Source organism: Balaenoptera musculus, chromosome 21, assembly GCF_009873245.2.
Source record: "Balaenoptera musculus isolate JJ_BM4_2016_0621 chromosome 21, mBalMus1.pri.v3, whole genome shotgun sequence".
In the NCBI taxonomy this organism is placed as follows: Eukaryota; Metazoa; Chordata; class Mammalia; order Artiodactyla; family Balaenopteridae; genus Balaenoptera; species Balaenoptera musculus.
The window spans coordinates 16,075,535-16,098,555 of record NC_045805.1 but is presented as its reverse complement, the minus strand read 5'-3'; the positions used below and the strand labels follow the sequence as shown (position 1 = coordinate 16,098,555).

Here is a 23,021-nt window from a genome sequence, read left to right as displayed (position 1 = left end):
TATTCTATTAGAAGTTAATCACTAACGGGATGTTGCCTATAAGCTTAAATTATACATAATGGCCCATCTCTGGGAACCCTGCTTCCCAGGTAATAATGAGTATTAAGCTAAGATACCTTTGTTTAGCTCACGGGACACATCCTGAGCAAACCCACCTGTGAATGACTTCAGGGAGGAAGAAATTAACACACCCCCTCTGAAGGCTGATGGGAACCAGGAAGTGTTTGATGTTACTGCCTCCCCTTTTAGTATAAAAGGAACCTGAATTCTAACTCAGGCAGGATGGTTCTCTGGGGCATGAGCCCACCATCTTCTCGGTCTGCTGGCCTTCCAAATAAGGTTGTTATTCCTTGCCCCAACAGCTCATCTCTCAATTACTGGCCTGTCGTGCAGCGAGCAGTACGAGCTTAGGCTCGGTAACAAGATCTGTTTTCTGTCTTGAGAAAACAAGCCTCACAGTGTTTACCATTAAGAAGGCAAAAATTTTCAAGGCAAAATTGTCTTCCAGATTTTAGGGATTCATTCTCAATCATTCTTTCCTCTTTAAATACCTTGGGTCTTCAAAGTGATACATATTTAAATCATTTTTCCATCCCTGACCTGTCAACTATGGAGATTTGGGAGCCCCAAAGACCCCATTTTGAATGGGAATAATTAATTTTCACTTTATAACTCATGCCTAAGTTTGTGTTATAACTTCTATCTTATAGATCTAGCATAGCAACCTCCAAGAGGAGTTAATAGTGATCTTTCCTTTTCAGAATGAGGTCCAAGAAATCCTGGATTTTCTACGCAAGGCATTAGAGCCTCATGAGAGGGACCTTCCTTAGAAGAGAAAAATGAACACGTACGTATACCTGGCAGTCTGCTGAATAAGGATGACCACAAGATCAAGGAGTCTTCAGTGAGTCCAGGCTCGTAGGTTGTAGCTCCACGTTTTACCACAGCATACAAACACCAGTTTGTTCAAATGTGAGGACCTAGAGTGTACCACAAGACTGAAAAATAAGTTATCCCCGCAAAGAAGCTAGCACATGAAGAAACCAGAAAAGTATCAATAATTGGACAGTCATGATCTAGAACCTATTGTGCAGCGGCTGTAGTGGATGTATAAAGAAAACAAACTGGGACGCAGTTTCTAGGAAATATATAAGGATTGTGCCCAAAGTCCCCTTCTTCAACTCTAATAGGGCGTGGGGAGCACAGGGAGGTCCAGAAGACACAACTATTATGTACAAAGACCTGGAAATAGGAACAAGTCAAACTCATCAGTAAACTAAAGTTACTTGGGAGAAGATAGGCAGGGTCTTATAAATCTAAAGAAATCTTAGTTGACTCCAAAGATTCATATCAACTTCATGTCAACTAAAGTGTTAAGAGACTGGCATAGTCAGATTTTTTTTTTTCTATGACTGGCTGTAAGCTGGGTTCAAAATAGCTAAAACTGTCACAGATCTTGATAGTTGGTTGCAGTGCTAAGCTGAACCAGGGGAATGGCAATGGGGATGGAAAGAAGTCAACCTACTAATGATGTGTAAAGGAGACTAGTGTCTTAGTCTGTTTGGGCTCCTATAACAAAATACCACAGATTGGGTGGCTTATAAACATTTACCGCCCACAGTTCTGGAGGCTGGAAGTCCAAGATCAAGGTGCCAGCCTGGTCACAGTCTAATAAGGACCTTCTTCTGGTTCTCACTGTGTCTTCACACAGAAGGGATTCGGGAGCTCTGTGGGATCTCTTTTAGCACTAATCCCATTCATCAGACCTTCACCCTCATGACCTCATCACCTCCCAAGGGCCCCCACCTCCTAATACCATCACACTGGGGGGTTAGGATTTTAACATAAATTTGGGGAGGATACAAATATTTAGACCATAGCAATAGCTGAGACTTAACTATAGAAGTATGGAGAAAATAGACACTGATAATACAGATAACTTTGAACAACTGAGTGGATGTTATTGCCTTTTTCATAGGAAGAGAATGGGGCTAGAAGGGTATTGCGTATGAGACTAATAAACTTCATTCTGGATTTGTTGACTCTGAGGTACCTGCATGATCTCTGAATAGAGATTTCCAACAATCAACATACTCAAACCTATGAGTCTGAAGATCAGCAGAAAGATCTAAACTAGAGATGAATATTTAGCATACAGATGGTAACTGAAGACTAAGGAACAGATAACTGCCCAGGAAGAATATGTAAAATGAGTCATATAGGTTGGAATGATCCTAGAAAATAGGGGAAGTTCAAGGTTTTATTAGATATCAGACATCCTTGGGAATTGTCTTATTAGGATTAGAAATTGACTGTAGGACTAGAAATAGCATGTTCTATGATACAAATAAAAGGAGTTGTGACAAGAAAATCACATTGATTCAAACGTGACTTTTTCCCATCATGTTGAAGTTTTGCACCAGGTAAGAACAGTTGAAGGTGAAGTACACTAATATAGCCAAATGCAGCAAGCCATCAGTGTGGTAACTTCTCCACTACCATGATGACCATTCACCCTAGAGTCTTCTTGGCTCAGTTGAACCACATACCGTCTTTGAGATGCTTATTTTGTTGTTCCTCTGTGCATTTTGCCCTTGCTGCCCTAACTCCACACCCTCAATCCTTCGCTAAACTTCTACCAAATAACTTTGACTCTTTAAAAAAGCTGGTTCAACAGGTCTGTTTTTGTGTTGTTGTCTTTGACTGTACTACATTTTTTTTTAATGGCTGTTGATATTGTTATAAACATCTGGTTCAAGTTGTATACTGATAGGGGACTTCCCTGGCAGTCCTGTGGTTAAGACTTCGTGCTTCCATTGCAGGGGGCACAGGTTCAACCCCTGGCCGGGGAACTAAGATCCTGCATGCCGCTTGGCCAAAAAAAACCAAATTGTATAGTGATTGAGCATTTTATTTTGCTCCAACGCTTATACAAACACTACTAGTGCATGATTTGGCAGAATGTAAGGTGTCTTGAATTTTTAAGAAAACGTACTACATAGCAGAAATGCCTAATTAAAAAATGCAGCATTCCATCAAGATCAAGCTAGATTTAAATGAAAGACAGATAACCCTATTGAATCGAGGAAAAAACTCATGCAAAAACCTATCAAATAAAGTGTATATGTTGTTGAGAAGGGAGGCATGTTTTCAGTTTCAGGAACAGAAAGATGGGGCCGTTAAAACAGTGACTAATGTTCAGAGTCCCACCAGGGTCTCTGACAAGATCCTAGTGAGCACCCTGGCAGACCTATCTGGTCACTGTACCACACTATGCAGGGTGAAAAGGAACTGCAAAATAATCACTTAGGAAGGTATTTAGAATCAAGATAAGATGTCAGTTTGCTTGATGGGTACCCTGGATACCTGCAGCCTCAGTGCTCATGCCCAACGGAAGTTTCCAGCCAAATGTAACCTCACTTAACCTAGAAGCTAATTATTTCCTAGTAGGTTAGTACAGTACCTTTTAACCAATCACAACCAGACTCAATAGTTTGGTATTGAACATGTAAAAATCTACTTAGTGTCATTCCTAATGTTTAGGAGTACATAGCTTATGGTAATAGCCATGTAACTCCAATCTGAAATATACAATTGAGTCACTGATTTAAGATTTGTGATTTTAAGTGGGGACCCAAATATATACAAAGCACTGTAATATTTTAAAATTCCAGGTTTACTATTTTTTTTAATTTATTTATTTATTTTATTTATTTTTATTTTTGGCTGTGTTGGGTCTTCGTTTCTGTGAGAGGGCTTTCTCTAGTTGCGGCAAGCGGGGGCCACTCTTCATCGCGGTGCGCGGGCCTCTCACTACCGTGGCCTCTCTTGTTGCGGAGCACAGGCTCCAGATGCGCAGCCTCAGTAGTTGTGGCTCATGGGCCTAGTTGCTCCGCGGCATGTGGGATCTTCCCAGACCAGGGCTCGAACCCGTGTCCCCTGCATTATCAGGCAGATTCTCAACAACTGCGCCACCAGGGAAGCCCCAGGTTTACTATTTTTATAAGCTTAATTTATCACAAGAATTTAATGCTTAGGGGAGATTTTTAAGTCAAACAATTGATGTACTCAAAGATATTGACTAGACCATTGTTACTGGAGGCCTATGAAAGTATCTTGTGGTAAACTGTAATTTAAATTTGAGGCATTTTCTTTTATAAATTGGCAAAATTTTTAGTTAACATTTAATAGAGGTAAGGAAGTATTATGAAATTTGGCTGTGATTCACATTTTCTGTACTGAGTGCTCTGGATCAACTACTTAACCTCAAAATCATGAGCTTTATCAGCAGTAAAATGTATTGATACCACATACCTCACAGGATTGTGGGAAATATAGAGATATAAAAAGAGCCTAGCACACTGTGTCACATAGTGCTATTTATAGAATTATCTTAGTTAAAACATAGTCTACAGTCTTCCAGAATAATTTACTATTTACTTAGAGTCTAAGATGGACCTTACAAGACTCCAAGATATGGGAATTTTGCTTGATGTTTAACCCTTTGATTCAAAGGTTACAATGTTTTCCTACCAGAATGAAATCATATAAATTATGAAAGCTCAGAATGATAAGAATAAACGACCAGGTAATTGATAAAATCTTCACAGAAGTTGGCTGCACCCAAGCTTAAAAGAAAAAAGGTAGACTGAGTAGAAAAAGAGTAGAGAAGGAGGCTGAGGAGGGAGGGACACAGAAAAGAATGTGATTTACTTGAAGGAGAAGAGGGTGTGTGTGGGGAGTGTTGTCTGAGATAAAGGGAAAGGAGGTACTTAAGATTCCACAGGGTGGAACCAGGTTTTGGAAGGTCAGATAGCAAGCAGAAGAATTTTTTCATCGTCCTGTCAGCAGTTTGAAAACCACAACAACGAAAAACCAGGCACTGATGTTTGATCAGCAGGGAATTGACTGAGGCAAAAAAAAATAAAAAATAAAACCTACCAGAGACAGAATTATAAAACTTGGGAAGCTGTGCAGATTTTCCTTCCACTGAGGTCAACCGTGAACTATCTGAGATTGTCCCCTGACCTCCCATCTGTGACACATTCCTCAATCAGGCAGTTATTTCTACTCTTTTCTATCTACAAATAATGCAGTGATCACTTCTTTCAGCAAACATTCTGTAAACAATGAAATCAGGCATCATCTTCTAATGAAACTATTGTATTTAACAGCTTAAGATAAAATGGTATGGCTAAGGAAGGCACGCTATGAGATTCTAGGGTAATGGCTTAGAGAAGAATTTCTCCCTGTGAAATTGTTACTGTATCCATGATGTTCATGAAAAATGAAAAACAAACAAAAACTTACATAGTGAGTGCCTACCAGATAGTAGCCCCTTAAAAAGACCTTGGAGATATAGCAAAGAACAAAATATTCACCCATCCACAGAGACTGAAACTCCTGAACAAAGTCCCTGGCTATTCAGTATTTTCTAGGAACGCATTAAAATGTAAATTAAGACTCCACCTAAGATCTGTCCTAACAGAGACTCTAAGGGTGGGGCGCAGAACTCTGTTTGAATAAGGCTGAGATGATTCTACTGCTCCCTGAAGTTTGACGACCACTGTCCTAGATATATTATATGGATAGGATTTGAAACTTCTCATGTTTTCTACCTGATGGGGAGAGCGAAGGATTGAGGGAGTAGCTGAACAGATGAAAGCTCTTCAGTCTCCATTTTTCTAGCTGTTTTCCCTGAAGGAAATACTCAGGATTACAAAGAAAGGTAAGCTTTTCTCTGAAGATCATTTCCTTAATCATGGTTTTCTTTAAATACCTAAACTTGATTTTAATATTTATGGAAGCTTTAAAAATATATATACCATGCAATGGTATAAAAGGGTAAGTGAGAAAGCCAGGGCAAAAAATAAATAAAATTGGGAAAAACAAGGATAGGTATGAATTTGGCACATAGATAAAATTATACTCATGAGACAAATTATTCTCCTACTTTGCTTTCTCTTGGTTTCTGTAAAAATATTTAATCTCTATTCTCTGCTACTGATTTCCCTTTGTGCTGGTTTGATTTAAAATATGTCTAAAAATATTATTAGGTAAAATAGATACAAAGAAAATGATTATGAATGGTAGGAAGGTATTTCAAGTTGGGCAGTTATAGAAAGGCCTCTCTGAGGAAGTGATGTTTGAGCTGAGAACTATAGGGAGGAAAGAAGGAGCTGGAATGGCAGAATCTTGAGAGAAAAGCATGGCCAGCTGAGGAAGCGGAAAGAGCACAGATAAATTTGTCATAGTTGGAATGGACAATGGTTGGAGGAAAGCTATAGGTGAGATTAAATGCGGACAGGAGGCCAGACCATCTAGGTCTGTTAGCCATTTGGATTTTATCCTAAATGCCATGGAAAGTTGTTAGAAATGATTAGAAACCTGATTTAGGTTTTAACATAATATTCTGGTTGTTAAGCTGAGGAGTTGGAGGCAGGAGTGGGACAGGGTTGAATATGAACTAGTTGAGATGATGAAATGATGGTGGCTTAAACTTAATGATGAAATTTTAAAGTGAGTTGGGGGAAGGGAAGGCTTCCGAATATTGAAATCGGAAGAGTGTTACAGATATGTTAAGGTGGGATGCTTATTAGACATTTAACTGCAAATGAGTTGGGAGTTCTGGGTCTGGGTAGAAGCTTAAATTGGAGAGTGGTACTTAAACTTTTGGAAGTAAATGTGATTACCTAGGGAGACATTGGAACTAGAATAAAGTAAGGGACCAGAACTGACCCTGGAAGCACACCCAAACTTAGAGGTTCAAGAGGATTCCAAGCCAAAAAAGAATGCTGGGAAACAGACGAGTAACGTAGGAGGGATGTCATTTACATGATCTTGATTGCAAAGAGAAGAAACCATTCCAAGAGGAGGGTCCTGGCCAACTATGTTGACGGCTGAGAGCTCAAGTAAGATAAAGCCAGGAGTGACCACTGACTTTCTAAACTTCTTCATTTTTGTAACTGATCAGTTTGTTTTTTTTTTTCAGTCTAGGACATGTTCAGGGAGGCAAGACAAGAGAAGCCACAAGGGTTTGAAGGACCCGGCAAGAAAAAATTGAAGTAAATTCAAATCCAAATCATACATAGAGAGAAAATATTTGTAATTTGTATAATAAGGGGATAATCTTTTCAGTGTATATCTTAAAATTAAGAAAAAAGACCAAAAACCTGGTAGGAGAAAACAGCTGAAAGGCTTAAACATGATTCATAGAAAAAGAAATGAAAATGGCTCTTAAGCATATGAAAATAATAGCTTTATTAATAATAAAATAAATGCAAGCTAAAAATAAGGATACAATTTCTCACCGACCAAGTGAAGTTTGACACCTTCTCATGCTGTTTGAAATGCAAAATTACATGATCTTTGTGGTTGGGAATCTGGAAAAATGTACCAAAATTACAGGTGCATTTATATTAATAGTTACTGTATTCATAATTAGAACTTTTAAGAAATATTAAAAATAAATATAACATTTTTATGAAGAACCTTTTTTGAATAATTCTCGAGACAAGTGGCATGGTTTTACAATTTTGCAAATCTCTTTAGTTTCTGGTTTATATCTACTCCAGCATTCCATCTATTGCAGTGGGTTTTTTTAATAAATATTTTTTATTTTATTTATTTATTTTTAAATTTATTTATTTTATTATTTTATTTTTGGCTGTGTTGTGTCTTTGTTGCTGTGCACAGGCTTTTCTCTAGTGGAGGCGAGCAGGGGCTACTCTTCGTTGCGGTGCACGCTCTTCTCATTGCAGTGGCTTCTCGTTGCAAAGCACAGGCTCTAGGCATGCAGGCTTCAGTAGTTGCAGCACGCAGGCTCAGTAGTTGTGGCTTGCGAGCTCTAGAGCGCAGGCTCAGCAGGCTCAGTAGTTGTGGCGCACGGGCTTAGTTGCTCCGCGGCATGTGGGATCTTCCTGGACCGGGGCTCGAACCCATGTCCCCTGCATTGGCAGGCGGATTCTTAACCACTGCGCCACCAGGGAAGCCCTATTGCAATGTTATTTTAGTTGAAGTATATGAAGAAAATCTGTCCTCACACTAATACATAGTTGGAAAAGGGGAGATCATTCTAATACCTTTTTCAGATAATTGTTTTTTTCTTTTTTTTGAAATCATATTAACGAACATTTTGTCCTCTGTAACATTAAAATCCATTGATCTGTCTTATACTTTGAGTTCACTTTACCCTTGCATAATCTTGTAACATCATGCATTGGTCTTTTGGAAAACAATTGGTTCACCGAATTTGCAGATTTTCCAAATGTTGACACATTTCATTATGCAATAGCAAAAAAATCCCAGTTGTTAATATTCCTACCAATTTCATCAGAAAAGACTAAGTATTGGGAAACTGTCAAGCTCAGAATAGTAGATACAAGTTTTCCAAAACTCTCAGTTTTGCTTAAAAGCTCCAGTTTTATCATTGGGAACTAATATACTCACTTGGTTTCCTTGAAATGACAGGGTTTCTGTCAGTGTTTGAGAAAATGTCTTTTCCAAATCACTACATCTGAATGACCCCAGTTTGTCTCATTTGTTCTTTCTACTAAAAATGACCTATGAAAAAACGCCGCTAGTATGGCTTGCAACTCAATCATAGAAAATGCTTTTTTGCGAGACAACCATTGTTTTTCCATATGCAGCATAAATGCTTTACACATATTTTCCATCTTGTCACCCAGAATGCTAAATCCTGTACTCAGTGTTGAGATTTAATACTTTACTATTGCATCAAGAAATAAGAATGTTTTTAAGTAAAACGGGCTTTTTTTTTTCTTTCTTTTTTTTTTCTTTTAAACTGGCAGCATGCAAATAGGTAGAGATTTTAAAAATACAATAAATGACTATGGTACTGTTTGGTGCTACTTCCTTGATTAATGGTGAGACACCAGCAGTTTTATCTACTATCAGTGCAAATGTCAACACAGTGAAAAGGCAAATCAAGTCTGCTGCTTTAATATGTACCCTAAAAAAAGTCATCACGTATATAAGAGTAACAACTTCAGACTTTTTTTTTTGAAGTTTTGCATATTTTAAAAATTAAAAGAGAGTGAAGAGATTGATTGGTTGATGGTCAAGTTTGGGTGGAATTGAGAGCGTGAGAGGCAGAAGAAGCTAATAAATCCAGAAATGGAAGTTTGGGAGTTCTGCGCTCTGGCAGGTCAATTCCTTTCAAGAGCTATTGTCAAAAGAACGGGCTAATGAGATGGAATGGGCAGGTGTAAATTAGAGAATTTTGATAAATTAATACTTGCTGTTATGGTGTCACCCAACAATAGCTAGAGATGGGATTAAACAAGGAAGCTAAGGCAATTCTTTATTGGGAAAGAGTTTCCCAAATTCAGTAGGTAATACATTTTAAGAATGTAATTAAAATGTTTCTAGTGAAAAGGTAGAATTGTTGCTCAAAGGTAATCATAATTATCTGGAATTGTCTGGATGTAGGAGATACAGATCCCTTGTTCTGTTTTCTCAAAATCTGTATGTACATATGTATATCTGTGCATATGTACATATGTATATACATGTATATATGAAAATCTATATGTATATGTACATATAAATGTGTGCAATTTCCCTTTACTATTTTTGAAAAGGTTTTATTTATTTGGGGGGGGTCGTTTTTATTTATTTTTAAATATTTATTTATGGCTACGTTGGGTCTTCCTTGCTTGCGTGCGTGCTTTCTCTAGTTGCGGCGAGCGGGGGCTACTCTTCGTTGCAGTGTGTGGGCTTCTCATTCCGTTGGCTTCTCTTGTTGAGGACCACGGGCTCTAGGCACGCGGGCTTCAGTAGTTGTGGCTCACGGGCTCTAGAGTGCAGGCTCAGTAGTTGTGGCGCATGGGCTTCGTTGCTCCGCGGCATGTGGGAACTTCCCAGACCGGGGATTGAACCCTTGTGCCCTGCATTGGTAGGCGGATTCTTAACCACTGTGCCACCAGGGGCCCTATTTATTTTTTTTAAGGAACACCTTTTAATGGCCAAGTCTCTAGTGAGACATGCCTTGGGCTTCGGGCGCAAAACTCGCGTTACCTCACTCAGGCGCATGCGCACTTAGGGAGTCGGAAGGGGAGCGCTTCTCATGTATGCGCACCTTGAAATCCGAAAGTAAGCCCTTCCTTAAACTTGGTAACCCGGCGCCTCACCTTTCTATGGTTTAAGGAGGCATACAAGGAGGCCCTCTCTTTTCGGCTCGTGCAAGCACTGGGTGAGTGATTCCTTTAATCTGCGACCTGAGTGCCTGAGGCTAGGCTCTGCCTCTGCCTCCCCTTAGTCCCGGAAGCTCCTAAGTTCCTCTCATGTTCTTTGCAGCAGTGTGCCGCCTTTGAGCACCATTTTTTTCTTTTCTTTTAGGCCATGCCGCATGGCAGGTGGGATCTTAGTTCCCTGATCCGCGCCCCCTGCAGTGTAAGCGCGGAGTCTTAACCACTGGACCACCAGGGAAGTCCCTGTTTTTTTTTTTTGTTTTTTTTTTTAGTGACTTGCAGGGAGGTGGCTTGCTGTGTTGTCACTTGTAAATAATTTTCAACCAATTGCTTGAAATTCTTAGGAAACTTGATCGTTCGTGTAACTCCTTGTCTCCTTTCCCAAGCACGTGGCTGCCACAGATCTGCGGGATTTGAGGAGTCCAGGATGCACTGACCTGCTGACGCTTGACTGCGGACTGAGGTTAACGAGTGTGTCTGCGCCAGAACACCGCCACTCTTTTCCTTTTCAGAGCACGGGGAGGTGTATTCCACATCAGAAACAGCCCAATCTTCAACTAGGGCCACCTGCCGCCATGTCCAAAAGGCTCTGCTCCCAGTTAGAGCAAGAAATCCCGGAAGATGCCCGCTGTCAGATACATCTGGAGCCACCACAGCTGTTCTGCCATGATGACCAAATCACGCTTTGTGACAAGTACTTCACGTCCCAGGAGCAGAAGAATCCCGTGGTATATGGAGTACAAGAGGCTGCTGAGAATTATAGGGTAAGCTTCATGCAGATCCCAGCCCACTCTGTCATTCTGGCTGCCTCCTCTTATTTATTACCTTATTTATTTGGGGGACAGATATTCTGATCCTCCAAGACCATTCCCTTAGTTTATGTTTATCAAAGAATACTAGATAAGTACCATATTTAGACCTTCAACTTCAAGGCTAGGGAAACATTGTAGTCAGGGCTATTGGCCTTTCAGTTGTCTAAGGTTAGGAATCTATCTGTTGTAAAGCAATTACTTTACCTGGAATTCTGTGATATATTTCTCTGCAGAAGTTATTCCAGGAGATATTGAACACATTGAAGGAGAAACTTGAAGTAGCTAAAAGCATATTGGCTGATGAGCAAGAAAGAATGGTGATGATGCAGGTCAGTGCTTATCTTGATTCTTAGGGGGAAATTACCCATAATGTTGGATAGCAAATAACATAAACACAATCAAAAGACAAAGGACAAAGCAGGAAAAACTACTTGAAATCCATAGGTAGGAAAAGTGTTAATTTCTTCACGTGTAAAAAGCTCTTAAAAGTCAATAAGCAGGGGACTTCCCTGGTGGTACAGTGGTTAACACTCCAGGCTCCCACTGCAGGGGACATGGGTTCTATCCCTGATTGGGGAACTAAGATCCCACATGCCGTGCAGCCAAAAAAAAAGTCAATAAGCAAAAGACTAGGAACTCCACAGAAAAATGATCAAAGACATGAGAGTTCACAGAAAAGAAAATGCAGATATCTTTTGAACATACTGAATTGGTCCATAAGCTCATGGTAAGAGAAATACAAATTAACTATATTAAATTTGCTAGTGAGATGGCATTTGCATCCCTTACTGGCAAAGACTGATAGCACAGTTTATAACAATGCCATAGGAGAATGAGCATCTTATGTACTTTTGGTGGCCATGTAAATCCTGAAGCCATTTAAAGGGCAATTTAAGAATTACTATTCTGGGGTGCGGGGGTATAAATTAGGAGCTTGGGATTAACATATAAAGTACTATATATAAAATAGATATATATATTTAGATCTATAAATATATCTATTTTACATATAGGGAAAAGAATCTGAGAAATATATATGTGTAACTGAGTCACTTTGCTGTACACCTGAAACTAACACAACATTGTGTCAACTATACTTCAATAAAAAGTAAATAAATAAATAAAGAATTACTATTCAAATTGAGGAATCACGGTCCATTATGCACGTTTCACTTCTAATTTCAGACCCTCCCTTCATATGTAACTGTTCTGCCAGTTATACTAGATTCTTATCCAGTTGAGGATGGTAGGCATTTTTTTCAGCTCCAAGCACCATATATTAACAAATATTGGGGTCCCACTGTTTGCCAGGAGCTATGCTAGGTGCTGGGGATTCAGTAGTGAAAAGAAAAAAAAAAACAAAACAAACAATCCTGGCCTTGTGCAATTGACATTCTAGTGGAGGTAAACAAGTAAAATGTGTAGTATGTTACATTGTAAGTGCTGTACATTTTATTTAAAAAGCAGGAAAGAGTGATGGGATGTACTTTTAAACAAAGTGATCAGGACCTTGTCATTCCAAAATTGGTTTTGAGAAGACTCGAGGAGGTGAGGAAGTGAGCTGTGCAGTCGTGGGAAGAATATTCTAGGCAGAGGGAAGGGCAAGTACAACGATCTCAAGACTGGTGTATACTTGGTTGGGGTTATGAAGGAAGTGGAGGCCAGTAGGTGATGAGATCAGAAGACCACATCTGACAGGGAAGTTGATTTTCTTTTTTTTTTCTTCTCTTTTTAAAAATTTATTATTTTTTAATGAAAAAAGGAAGCCAGTGGAAACTTTTGAACAGAGCAGTAATGTGATCTAACTTCCATTTTCATAGGAATAGTCTAGCTGCTGAATGAGAATAAGACTGTAGGAGGGTGAGAGCGCAGGTCGGGGGACCTGAAGGGGACTGTTTGCAATAGTCAGGGACAGGTAATGGTGAACTGCGGGGGAGGGGTGGTAGAAGTGGTGAGAATAGTCAGGCTCTTGATAAATCTTGACGCTATAGAGTCTCATGAGGTTAAATATGGTCATTAAGCTGACTACTCCCAATGGATGTCTTTAGCTCAGACTTCCCAGTGGTGGGTTTTCACGTCTGACTTCCTGCCTAGCATCTCTCCTTGGATGGCTAACCGACTAATCAAAATCGACATATCCCACACTGAGCTGCCGATACACTCCCCACTTCTGGAGTCTATCCCTTCCATACTTTTCCTTTCTATGTTTTGGCAACTCTATTCTTTGTCTAAAAACCTTAGAGTCACCCTTTGATTCCTCTTTTCTCACACCCCCTATCCAAAGCATCAGCAAAAGCCATTGGTGCTGCCTTCCAGTTTTCCTGGTCTCCTTTTTGGTCACTGAGGTTGTATAGATTCCTCAGTTTTCTAAGTCAATTAACATTTCTTCATCTGCATTTTATGTTCTAAGATTGTGTTGATGTCTTGGCTGATGTTGACTCTGAAATTCTCTCTGTCCTTTGTATTATATATCTGTTACTTCTTCCCCTGTACTTTTATATTTCCTTGTCTTTATATTAAAATTATGGATGGAAAGTAACCATAGGTATTTATCTGTGGTGTTTAACCTGAATTCTGTCATCTATGGTGAAGGAAGAAGAGCAGAATTTTAAAGCGATGATTGAGTCTGAATATAGGATAAGGTTCGGGTTGCTGATTGAAGAAAACAAAGTGAACTTCCAGAGCCCGCAGGGGTGCGGATTCAACCTGAACTTGAGAGAAGCCAGTCAGAACCAACTGATGGAGTTTGCCACAAAGCTAAAGGAGAAGTTCCAGGAAATACTACAGGTGAGATGTGAAACATGGCATCCTAACAATATTTGGGAAATGAGAGAAAGAAGAGCTGAACAGTATGTCAATTCCAGAATAAGACATCCACTGACAACCATGGATCTATTAAAAGAAGGAATATAGTCATCCAGCAATTCTATTTCTGATAATTTATCTCGCAAATATACTTACATGCATATAAAAAGACACGTGGGTAAGGAAGTGCGGTAAAATTATTTCAGTATAGAGCCGTGGCTTTGAGGTAGTCTTTGAAGCCAGATTGATGAGATTCGTATCTGGGTTCTGCAATTTACTAGCCTCTAGGTGACCTTAAACATGTTGCTTAACCTCTGACTTGGTTTCCTTAGCTGTAAAATGAGGATAATGGCCCTTAGTTCATAATATTGTTGTGAGGCTTGAGTGTGATAATCTACATAAAGCTCTTTAAATAGTGTTTGTATGTGTGTACATTATTGTGTAATGTAAGTATTAGGTGTTATTATTACTATAATATTTGTTGATAGGAAGAGAGTAGATACAACCTGTATCCATCAATGTTGGACTCATGAACTACATTGTACAGGACATACAATGGAATGCTCTTCAGCATTTAGAAAAGATAACATGGCTCTATATGTATAGATAAGGAATGCTCTCCAAGAGCATATTATTTATTAAGAAAAAAGCAAGCTGTCAGATCAGCAGTGGAGTATAATATGGTATCACTTGAGTTAAGAAAAAAATAACATGGAACATTCGTGTATTTAACTAGGTGGAGCTTCTTTGCAAGGATAGAAGGGAAACTGGTATCCCTTCTGGTTTGATTATTTTATTCTCATCAGTGAATTTAATTTTTAATTAAATTATAATAAGTCATAGTTTGAATTTAATGAAGGAAATAGGAAACTTCCTGAACAAAACTGCACAGCAACAAAAAGTGGTCTGTTTTAGGTCCAGGCTGTGAACTGATTAAGTAGACTATGTGGATACTGTCCACATCAACATAAATATATTGTGTCAAAGAATCAAGTTTCTATTGAGGTGTCTTGATTGACACAGAGGAATATCCTGGCCTTATCTAATTATGTCTGTTTCTGGGGTGGCAGGCAGTAAAGCAGGTTTTTAAAGAGATGGTTGAATTAGCGAATAAGAGAAATTGTCAGTTGTTGAATAGTAATAAGGCTGCTTCTGCAGAGACTGAACTGTTTGGGGAGAGAGAACATGAGTAAACTGAGGGAGAGTGAAGTCAGGCTCTCTGAACAGATCTGCAGTCTCCAGAAGATCACCACAGAGCTGGAGAAGAAGTGTGGGCAATCTGCCTCAGCGTTGCTCCAGGTAAGATTCTGGGAATAACCTTCACTACAGTATTTGAGAAATGAGAAGTGGACAGTACTCATTAGGGGCCAGTTCTAGAACACAGTGCCCAGTGATCTTCAGTCATACATGAAGGCTACCAAAAGCATTATGACTCATTATAAAATCATAGTATGTATAGAGCTGCTTCACTGATCAGTAGTAAATATGAATTGAGATGTCCTTTAATAAGGTAAATAATTGGTTAGTCAAATTATGATGTATCCATACAATAGAATATTCTGCAACCATAAAAAAACAAGTAAAGCAGTTCTAAACGCACTAAAAGATTATCTTCAAGATATCAAGTGAAAAAAAATGCAGAAAACTTTTTGTTATTTAGAGAATATGTATAGACGTATATGCTCATTAACATTCAGACAACCTCTGGCAAAATAAACACAAACATTGTAATCAGCAGTAACCTTGGGAAACAAGGGTGAGACTTACTTGTATAGTATTGTGTGTTTTTTAAACTGTTTTGATTCTTTGTAGTTTTTATTTTTTATTTTTGGCCATGCTGCGCAGCTTGTGGGATCTTAGTTCCCCAACCAGGGACTGAACCCCGGCCCTTGGCAGTGAGAGTGCAGAGTCCTAACCACTGGACCGCCAGGGAATTTCCAGTATTGTGTATTTTAAATTTTGTTCAGTAACATGCATTACTCTTTTCAGTAAGTAAATGTTTATCTTTTAAAGACTGTTTATATCCTTCTGCCAGGCCCACATTTGCAATGTGAGTACTCTGAGAAGCCCCTGCACGTAAACCCTTAGGTTCTGTTCTAGAGCCACGCCTAGTTCTGGACAGTGCAGATAGGTGTGACCCAATTATGTTCAGTTCCTGACCTGGTTCCAGCCACCATCCCCAGCTTAGCAGGCTCAATTCTTTTCTTGTTTGTTTGTTTGTTTTTAATAACTAATGAGTTTATTATTGTTTTAAATGAATGACTAAAGAGCAATTTCTAAATCTCTTCAACTTTAAATTCCAACAAGATAAACAGCAAGACCGAGCCCCATCGCAGAAACGCCCCGGGGGCCTCAATCAATCACAAGGCCCTGGAGTCCGGGAACCTCTGTTTCAGGGGCTGAAGAACAGGGCAGCCGGCACACCCCAGGGTCTAGGTGCCCCACCATGCCCGTGGCTCCCACCCTCTGAAGGATGTCCCCTCCCCACCCCTGCCACCTGCCAGGCCACCCAGCCCCTCCCCACAGGGGGCTTCCTACTGGGCCTGCCACCCCCAGGTCCTGAACCCGCTGCCTCTCAGGAGTCCCCGAGGGCGCCCTGCCCCTCCACCGGCCGCCCCTGGGTTCCCACCCGCCCAGGAACACCCACGCCCCAACACCCACAGGGGACAGAAGCACTTGCGGCCACACGAAGGCCCATTCCCACACCCAGCGCGGGTCAGTGGCCCCGCCCCATGCGCCCCCGGGTCCCCCCCTTCCTGCATCTGCCCAAGGCCTGAGTGGGTCACCACAGGGCTGGCTGGGGCCCAGGGGGTCCCAGATATACCCCCGCCCTGCCACCCAGGGCTCAGCAGGCCCCTCTTCGGGGAACAAAGCCCACCCTTCCCACAGGTGGACCCTCCCGGGGCAGGGACCCCCAGAGCCCGCCCCGCCCCCCCCCCCACGAGGCTACGCCTGTCTCCGTGGCTGCAGGAAGCCCGGGCGGAGGACGCGGGGCAGCAGGCTCAATTCCTGCCAGCCCCAGGATAGAAAGCAAATGGGCAGAATTTGAATGTGGAGCATTGTGAATTTGAGGTATAGAAGATTATTTCCCTTGGGAATATAACAGTGATTTCAAGCATTTTTCTGACTTTTCCTATTCAGTGTCGAAATTTGGTATCTGAGAATTAGCACCATGAGGCTGAAGAAATTACATGGAAATCGAGTTTCATTATTATAAGAGAAAATACTTTTCATGAGCACAATTCACAAAGGGCTTGGCTCAAATACCCGCTAGTAATTTTGTCTCTTTTCACCCCATAGAATGCAAGATATTCTTTGGAAAGGTAAGTTATTCATTTTGGAAACACTTAGGTCAGATTCACAGTCTGATTTGTGAGCACACAGGGGTTAGAGATGTTGGGGTGCGGATAGCAAGGCCATGTAATGAGATCCATCCTCTGGATGGAGGGGCCTGGGGTCTGCACAGGTAACTGAGATTGTCCTTTCTTTAACAGGAGTGAGTCACTACTGCTTCAGTGTCTAGAGCCCGCCCAAATCACAGACCTGAGTTTATGCCAAATAACAGGAATGAGCAAAATGCTAGAAGTGCTGCAAAGTGAGTTGACACACATCCATGATCACAGGACACTTTATATTTGTATTTGAGGATAAAATGAACATCCTACCATAAGTAGGTAGCTCCAGATAGCTTAAGGATTTAAAACGACTCTATTTGCAAATATTTCTCCTGTGGTTTATATTTTCATTTGCCTAATAGTGTCTTTTGAAGAGCAGAAGTTTTAGATTTTGAAGTTACCTTTTTCTTTTTTAAATGGTGTATGCTTTTTGTGTCCTAAGAAATCTTTTTTTACCCCAACAAAGATTTCCTTCTAGAATTTTTACAGTTTTAGTTTTTGCATTTAGGTCTATTGTTCATTTAAAGTTGTGTGTGTTTGTTTTTTGGCTGCACTGTGTGGCATGCGGAATCTTAGTTCCCTGACCAGGGATCGAGCCAGTGGAAGCGCAGGGTCTTAACCACTGGACTGCCAGTGGGACCCCTAAAGTTAATATTTATGTACGATCCGAGATATGGTACAACTCCCCTCCTCTTTTAGTACATGTATGTATCCAATTGTTCCAACATCATTTGTTGAAAATCCATGGGCACATACGAGCAGATCTATGTCAAGTCTAATAGGTCCATTGATCATTGTATCTATCCTTTTGCTAATACCACGTTGGCTTGATTGGTTACAAAAAGTCTTAAAATTGGGCACTGTGAGTTCTCCAGATTTGTTCCTTCAAAAATAATTTTGGCTACTCTAAATCCTTCTCCACATAAATTTTAAAATGAGCTTGTTGGCATCTACAAAAAACCTGCTGGGGTTTTGATTGGTATTACACTGAATCTATAGAACAATTTAGGGATATGGTGGTATATCTCCATTTATTTAGGTCGTCTTTGATTTCTCTCAACAGTGTTTTGTAGTTTTCAGCTAATATTGTACATATTTAATTAGACAGATACCTAAGTATTTTTTAGTTCTATTCATGGAATTAAATATCAACTTCTAATTGAAATTTTATTTATTTCTAGTCTATTGATGGTATACAGAAGTATTCATTTGTGTATATTGATTGACATTGTATCTTACAACTGTGCTAAACTGATTTATTAGATCTAGTGACTTTTATAGATTTTCAGGGGATTCTCTACAAAGATATTCAAGTAATCTATAAATATAGACAATTTTTTTCTTCCTTTCTGTAAGCCTTTTCTGTATTCTTCTTACCTATTGCACTTACTAGGGCCTTCAATATGATGGTGAATAGGAATGGTGAGAATCATCTACCTTCTTCCTGATCTTAGGAAGAAAGAAAGAAAGCATTGTTTTTCACCTTTAAGTTTAATGTTAGCTGTAGGTTTTTCATAGTTGCCTTTTGTCAAGTTGAGGAAGTTCCCCGTCTACTCCTGATTCACTAAAACTTTGTATCATGAACAGATGTTGAATTTATTAGATGCTTTTTTCTATATCTACCAAAATATTAATTTTTTTCCTTCATATATTGATATGGTGAATTATATTTGCTTCATATGTTGAACCACCCTTGCATTCCCAAGATAAACTCTTGGTAATAATGTTTTAGCCATTTTACATATTGCCAGATTCAGTGTAGTAATGGGTTTTAAAGAATTTTTGCATTTATGCTAATGAGACATATTTTTCTGTAGCTTTCTTGTAATCATCCATTGGCACTTTATTTAATACATTTTATTTCTATTTCTAGATAATCAGTTCTTTGTCAAATCCACTTAGTCTTGCTTTCTTTAGATTCCTATATTCTATAGATACTTTTAAGTTTTTCTTTTTTTTTTTAAACATAGTAAGCAAAAATTATTGTAGAGTTTGTGCCTAGCAATTCCAGTATGTAAAGTTCTTCAGATTTTTTTTAAATAAATTTATTTATTTATTTATTTATTTATTTATTATTTTTGGTTGCATTGGGTCTTCATTGCTGCAAGCGGGGGCTACTCTTCGTTGTAATGCACTGGCTTCTCATTGCAGTGGCTTCTTTTGTTGCAGAGCACAGGCTCTAGGCGTGCAGGCTTCAGTAGTTGTGGCATGTGGGCTCAGTAGTTGTGGCTCACGGGCTCTAGAGTGCAGGCTCAGTCGTTGTGGCACACGGGCTTAGTTGCTCCGTGGTGTGTGGGATCTTCCCAGACTAGGGATCAAACCCGTGTCCCCTGCATTGGCAGGCGGATTCTTAACCACTGCGCCACCAGGGAAGTCCTTCAGATTTATTTCTGCTAGTCTCACTCAGTAGTACTTTTTTACTTTGAGTGTGTGGTTAATGATTTTTTTAACAGTAAGCTTTCCTTTTTTCCTTAAATATTATTTTTAGAAGTTCTTTGAAGACAGGAATGAAGGTGTACACACTTCTAGAGAAAAATCTGCATTTATTTCTGCCAGTCTTCTGGAAATACTAGGAGCCTAGGACAAGTTGAAATTTAAAATTCAAGGCTTGTGGCTTTTAAGACCACTTTAATAATGATATGAATTAAGTGCAGAGATTTAAGTTCATTTGCCCATGAAACTTACTGCTGGATTAGATGTTAAAGAAAGAAATCAAGGACTACTACAGGTTTATGGTTTGACCAACTATAAAGCAGTAAGTGTTCTACTGAAAAGTAGAAACTGGGAAGGGATAGGTTTGGAGTTCCAGTTTGGATGGAGTATGTTTGAAATTTCTGCGTTTTGTTCAACTGGTATTTGTCAACTTTTTTATGGAGTAAGTCATGAACATATAGAAGATATTTAAAACTGAGGCTAGATGAAGGCACTTAGGGGAAAAGAATACAAGTAGTGAAAAGGAAGACCCAGGACCAATCCCTGAGAAATCAGAATATTTAAAAGTTGAACAGAAAGAAATGAGAAGGAACAGTTAGCGATATGAAGACACGTACCACTTTCATTCACGTATAAGAAATCACAGTGAGCGTTCTTGATCTCAGCTTGATTTTTCTGGAGGATTCTCACAGGATTTCTGGCCTCTGATATGTTCTCTTCTGATTTACTCAATATTAAGGGCCTGCTGGCAGCAGTTTCTAAGTATCTGTCACATCTTGGTGATATTTAAGATGAAGAAAGCAGTTCAGTCACAGGATAGAGCCATGAATCAACTGCTCCGTTAGGAGACTTCATGTTTCTGGCTGTTCAGGCTTGGAGAAGATCTTTAGGGACTAGAGTTGGGTCTCAGGTGATACTGGGCTAGGACTGAGTATCAGGTCATTTTTACAGCCTGGCAGAATTCCTTTCTGTTTTGAGAGGTATTTCTAAACCTCTCCGTAGTTCATTATTCATTGTTTTGTTCTTCTTCCTCAGATAGATTTCATTTGCATCTCCTTCCATTATCTTATTGACTTTGTTCCTCTGTGATGTCCATTTCTTTTTTTTTTCTTTTTTGGCTGCGCTGCACGGCATGTGGGATCTTAGTTCCCTGCCCAGGGATCGAACCCACGTCCCCTGCATTGGAAGCACGGGAGTCATAACCACTAGGCCACCAGGGAATTCCCCCATTTCTTGAAGCAGAGCTTAGGGGTCCCTTTATCTGTACTCTCCTAGATTGCCTCTCCCATATCTGTGCCTGAGACTCGTGCCCACTCACGAGGAAGCCCCTGCATGTTAGACATCATGCGTCTCTGGCACTGACAAACCCCTAGGTTACCTAACTTTCTTTCTCCCTGCAGGACCTGTAACTTTGGACCCTGAAACAGCTCATCCCTGTCTGGTCTTATCTGAGGATCTGAGAAGTGTGAGGCTCAGAAATGTGCAGCAGGAGGTACCCAGTCGCCCAGAGAGATTTGACTTCAGCGCCACTGTGTTGGGTGTGGAGCGCTTCACCTCAGGGCGGCACTACTGGGAGGTGGATGTGGAAAAGGCAACACAGTGGCAGCTGGGCGTACGCAGAAGCTCTGCCAGCAGAAGTGCTTCCGGAGATAAGGTCTTATTCACAGGATCCATGATGGGAACTGATTATACTTTCTGGGCCTTCCCCCCTTTAAAAAGGGTTTCCTTGAGAGAGCAGATGCACAGAGTTGGCGTTTTCCTGGACTATGAGTATGGGCAGATATCCTTCTATGATGTGACAAAGAGATCCCTCATCTACAATTTCTCTTATCTCGCCTTCCAAGGAGCTCTCAGGCCTGTATTTTCTCTTTGTATTTCAAATGGAGGCATGAATTCAGACTCTCTGAGCATCTGCCTCCCTCACGTTTCTTCTTGTAATGGTACTCTTAGCCCTCAATCTTCTTTGGTGTGAAATCTAAGACCACAAGAGGCCAGAATGTTACAAGCATGACTTTATATAAATTATTTTACAAAGTAATCCAATAAAAGATTTTTAGCACTTGAGTTGGAACCCAGGTTAACACCCCAGAGCCTTTGCATTCATGTGGCTTTCAACACCCATTTCATGGAAGAGGTTACATTTAACCTGAATCATGGATGATAATAACTGAAGGACTCCATGTTAATTAGAACAGCAAATGCCTACGCAGCATAAGATTGGGAAATTAGAGACGGAAATAGTCTGGGATCCTTAAGACTAGGTTAAGGACTCTAGAGATTTCTGAAAACAGAATTGGGTATAATCAAGACTTTAGATTTGAGGCTATCATCAGAGTGACATGTAGAATGGAGACATCCTATTCCTGACATTGTCAAGACTTCTAACATCATTCCAAATAGAGGACAACTTAATTTCCCTGGGTACCTTATCTCAGTGGGGAGGAGATGTTGCAGAAAATGTATTTTAAAAATATTTCAAGTATCCAACTTCTCTCTTACAAGGAAAATTAGATTTCTTAAAAGAAGACTGATAGTTCACTGCTTTGAAAAACTATTACATTAAGTCATGTTGTAGTGGTGTCTTGTATTTGCCTTCATCTTTCTCTATTTGATAATCCACTGAAAATTTTTTCCTAGAGCCTTGTTCAGGGGTGGTCATACAATGCTGAAAAGACAACAAAATTATTTATTAGAGGAACTTTTAATGAAAGGTTTATCATAGTGTATCTCCCTTTATGTTTTTAACAACCTGTAAGTGTGTATTGATCTTTATTATTCAAATGTAGAAGCTGAGGCCCAGAGGCGATTTAATTTTCCTAAAGTCACATAGCTGTTAAGTATCTAGTAAGGTACAAGGGTAAGGAATTAAACCTGGATCATCATTTTAAAAGCAACCTCTGTCTCAAATTTGAAAAAAATGTAAGCCTGGAAAAAGTCATTGCATATCTTCACATCAAATCACAAGACTTAAGGGGAAAGTAGCCCTGATCTGAGAAGTGGGGGCTAGCTCAGGTGAGTGAGCTGGAAGTTAGATAATCATTTGAAACACTGAGATTTAAAACTCAGAGCAATGGTTCTCAAACCCCTTCCCAATTTCCTGTGGGAAAGATGACAATTGACTATATAGGGAAATGTGAGAATTTAATAATAATTGTATGTATGAGTCTAAATCTTCACCTTCATCTTACCTCAAATTTCTCCTGCCTCTACAACTTGACTCTTAAGACTAACTACTTTCCCAAACTTAGAAACCAAAAGAGAATGCAGCATGTCCTACCAATGTCAGTCTGAGACATTGTCTAACCAACACACAAAGATTATTTAAATTATTTAGGAAAATGCATCTGCGATTGACTTTGGTAGTT

At 39.8% G+C, this 23,021-nt stretch overlaps 1 protein-coding gene across 1 annotated transcript; it reads left to right on the top strand.

The window, feature by feature from the left end:
* The first annotated feature begins 5,570 nt into the window (after window positions 1–5,570).
* TRIML2 (tripartite motif family like 2) lies at window positions 5,571–21,655 on the top strand. Its single transcript, XM_036838905.1, has 8 exons — window positions 5,571–5,728; window positions 10,598–10,975; window positions 11,257–11,352; window positions 13,616–13,810; window positions 14,987–15,127; window positions 17,129–17,151; window positions 17,323–17,423; window positions 21,057–21,655. Exons 2-8 carry the CDS (start codon window positions 10,787–10,789, stop codon window positions 21,626–21,628), a joined length of 1,317 nt encoding a protein of 438 aa, XP_036694800.1. The 5' UTR covers window positions 5,571–5,728; window positions 10,598–10,786; the 3' UTR covers window positions 21,629–21,655.
* The last annotated feature ends 1,366 nt before the right edge of the window (window positions 21,656–23,021 follow it).